The sequence below is a fragment of the Numida meleagris genome, chromosome 27, assembly GCF_002078875.1.
Source record: "Numida meleagris isolate 19003 breed g44 Domestic line chromosome 27, NumMel1.0, whole genome shotgun sequence".
Lineage (NCBI taxonomy): Eukaryota > Metazoa > Chordata > Aves > Galliformes > Numididae > Numida > Numida meleagris.
Genome location: NC_034435.1, coordinates 2,038,166 through 2,041,634, shown reverse-complemented (window position 1 = coordinate 2,041,634; position 3,469 = coordinate 2,038,166). Strand labels below are relative to the sequence as shown.

General features: G+C 64.9%; 1 protein-coding gene across 1 annotated transcript; it reads right to left on the bottom strand.

Moving 5' to 3' along the window:
- On the bottom strand, positions 7 to 3,421 carry MKNK2 (MAP kinase interacting serine/threonine kinase 2; the record flags this gene model as incomplete). The annotated part of the gene is given in 5 exon segments (XM_021378399.1): positions 7 to 315; positions 1,499 to 1,542; positions 1,636 to 1,800; positions 1,900 to 2,094; positions 3,326 to 3,421. Coding segments are annotated over 5 exon segments (759 nt in total), but the record flags the coding sequence as incomplete, so codon positions are not given.

The window sequence follows — 3,469 nt, the reverse complement described above, 5'->3', positions numbered from 1 at the left end:
AAAGGAAAAACTGAAGAGGAAGGGGAGGGGGGTCGGGAAGGGGAGCGGCACGGGGCTCAGGCCTGGTCGGCCACCAGGACCAGCGGGGCCACCAGGTGCTGCCCCGCAGCCACCGCTTTGGCCGCGCTGCTCCTCTGCCGCCGCTGCGCCAGCTGGGACTCAGAGGGTGGTGAGAGCTGCACGGCCCTGGAGGCGGCTTTGATGATGATGGGGCGCTCCTCTTCCTCCTCCTCGTCCTCGTCGCGCTGCGTCAGCTGCCGGTTGACGGCCATGGCCTCTGCGGCGAAGGAGGTGAGTTCTTTGGCACTGCTGTTCCTAAGGGGAGCGGATGGAGGGGGCTGAGCGCGTGTTTGGGGGTACCCGGCCCCACGCACATGGGGATGGTGTTGAAAATGGGGCTCGGACCCCAAGTATGCACTGCAACACCGAAGTGACACGAGCGGGATCCCGTGGGTCATGGTTTTAAATGAAGAGTGGGAGCTTCGGTAGGATATGGGGAAGAAATTCTTGGTCAATGAACTGGCATGGCCCAGAGCAGCGGTGCGTGCCCCATCCCCACAAGGTCGGGTCTGTGGGGCGGGCTGGGGCCAAACCTGGGTCCCATGGGGTGGGCTGGGGCCACTGGGAAGTGGGGTCCCCCAAATCAGGGGGTCCCTGTCCCAGTGCTCACCACAGAGGGAGCCGTTGGGATGGTGCCATGAAATGGGGACCCATAGGGGTTTGGGGACCCCATCCCAGTGCTCCCCATAGGGGAAACCCACTGGAGTGACGGGGGGGAAATGGGGTCCCCCAATCAGGGAGTCCACATCCCAGTGCTCCCTATGGAGGAACCTATTGGGGTGATGGTGGGAAATGGGGTCCTCATCCCTGAGCTCACCAGAGGGGGACCCATTGGGGGTGATGCCATGAAACGGGGACCCACAGATCAGGGGGTTTGGGGACCTCATCCCAGTGCTCCCCATAGGGGAACCCACTGGAGTGATGGGGTGGAAATGGGGTCCCCAAATCCGAGGATTTAGTGACCCCATCCCAGCGCTCTCTGTAGGGAAACCTCATGGGGGTGGTGCTGGGAAGTGGGGTCCCCCCAGTCAGGGGGCTTGGGGGTCCATCCTGCTGCTCACCACAGGGGAACCCATTGGGGTAACGCTGTGAAACAGGGACCCACAGATTTGAGGACCCCCTCCCAGTGCCCAGCAGAGGGAACCCCCAGGGGACGGTGCAGGGAAGCGGGCTGCCCCAGATGAGGGATCTGGGGGTCCCATAGGGCAGCTCATCAGGGTGCTGCAGGGTAGCAGCCCTCCAGGAACTGTGTTCCGATGGCCACTCTCGCCCCATTAGCCCCAGTTTGGCCCCAGCCCACCCCACAGACGCCAGTTGGAGGCCTTTGGGCCAACCTGCTCTATGGGGCTGTCCCCACCCACGGCGCCGGAACCAGACAGGTTTCAGTTCCTTTCCACCCCACAACCCTAACAACAGGGACCCCCAAACCAGCACTCACCTCTGCAGGATGATGGGGGTCGGCAGGGTGTTATCCGGGGCGCACTGCAACGAGACGGAGCCGCTCAGAGATGGGCACCCCACAGCCCTGGGGGGGCACCACGCTGGAGGATGGGGGGGGGGGCACGCAGCACTCACCCCCTGCACCCAGGGGTGCTCCAGGACCTGGGCGGCGCTGAGCCGCTTCTTGGCATCCCGCAGCAGCAGCTTCGAGATGAGGTCTTTGGCCCCAAAGGAGATGTGCGCCCAGTCCTTGTCGGGGAACTCGTATTTGCCCTCCTGGATGCTCTCAAACAGCATGTTCTGAAGGGAGGGGGGTACAGGGAAAATGAGGGGTTGTGGGGTGAGCGCTGGGGGGAGAAAGGGAAAATGAGGGGCTGTGGGGGGGGGCACCCCGCACACCTGGCAGGTGGGGCACGCCTCGCCCCGGTCCCAGCCGCAGTCGGAGCCGCAGTGGCCCACGAAGGGGGGGTACCCGCTGAGCATGATGTACAGGATCACCCCCAGGCTCCACAGGTCGCAGCGCTTGTCGTAGATGGACGCCTCCTCGCTGAAGGCCTCCACCACCTCCGGGGCCATGTACTCGGCCGAGCCGCACTGCGGGGTGAGGGGGGGGGAAGGCGGCCACTGGGACACAGCTCCTGGGGGGGGGCACCTCCCCACACCGCCCCACGGGACCCCCAGATCCCCCAAGCCGGGGCAGCCCGCTTCCCTGCACTGTCCCCACTGGGTTCCCTCTGCTGGGCACTGGGAGGGGGTCCTCAGATCTGTGGGTCCCCGTTTCACAGCGTTACCCCAATGGGTTCCCCTGTGGTGAGCAGCAGGATGGACCCCCAAGCCCCCTGACCTGGGGGACCCCACTTCAAGCACCGCCCCCATTAGGCTCCCCTACAGAGAGCGCTGGGATGGGGTAATTAAGTCCCCTAATTTGGGCACCCCATTTCCCAGGATCACCCCAATGGGGTTTCCCTATGGGGAGCAGCAGGATGGATCCCCAAACCCCCTGACCTGGGGGACCCCACTTCAAGCACCATCCCCAATGGGTTCCCCTATAGGGAGTGCTGGGAGGTGGGGTCCCCAGACCCCCGATCTGTGGGTCCCCATCTCATGGCATCACCCCACTGGGTTCCCCTATCGGGAGCGCTGGAACACGGACCTCCTGATCTGGGGGTCCCCACCTCCCAGCACCGCCCCCCAACACCATGCAGGGGATTCCAGCAGCTGTGCCCCTTTGCAGAGGGGGTGTCACCCCAAATCCCCACCCCCACGCCCCCCACTTCCCAGCCCCTCCCTGCAGCAGCGGGTGCTGACGCAATGGGGACGCCCCAACCCCACAGCACCCGCCACCCCCCTGCCCCCCCCCAACGCTCTGGGCCTTTCCAGCACACATGACCCCGTGACGAGGGCAGAGGAAAAGCTGCAGCAGCAGATAATGGAACGGCACCGCCCCCCCACAGTGCCCCCCCCAGCACAGGGTGAGCCTTAACCCTATAGGGACCGGGGGGGTGAGGAAGGGGGGGGGGGACACACAGCCCCCAACAGGGCTAAGAATGGGGGACTCGTGACATGAGAGGAACAGGATAACGCAGTGATGGGGGAGGATGGGGGGGTGCGGGGGTGGTACTGTGTGCCCCCCCCCGGACCAAAAATCCCCAATGGGGCCCCACAGTGATAAGGGCTTCCCTGACCCTGGGTGGGGACAGCAGTGGTGTAGGGGTGAGGGCTCCCTATGAACTCCCCCCCCATTCCCCCTCCCCATGAGGCTTGTAGGGCAGAGAGCAGAAGGAATTGGGGGGGGGGGGGGGGATTTAATGGGGGGGTGCTGTACCGGAGTGAGCAGCTCTGGGGTGGAGATGGGGGAGCAGTCCCCGTTCAGTTTGATGCCACTGCCCAGGTCAAAGTCACAGATCTTCACCGGGGACACCTTCATGGGTGGGGGCACAGATGTGTGGGGCTGGATGACCCCCACGGC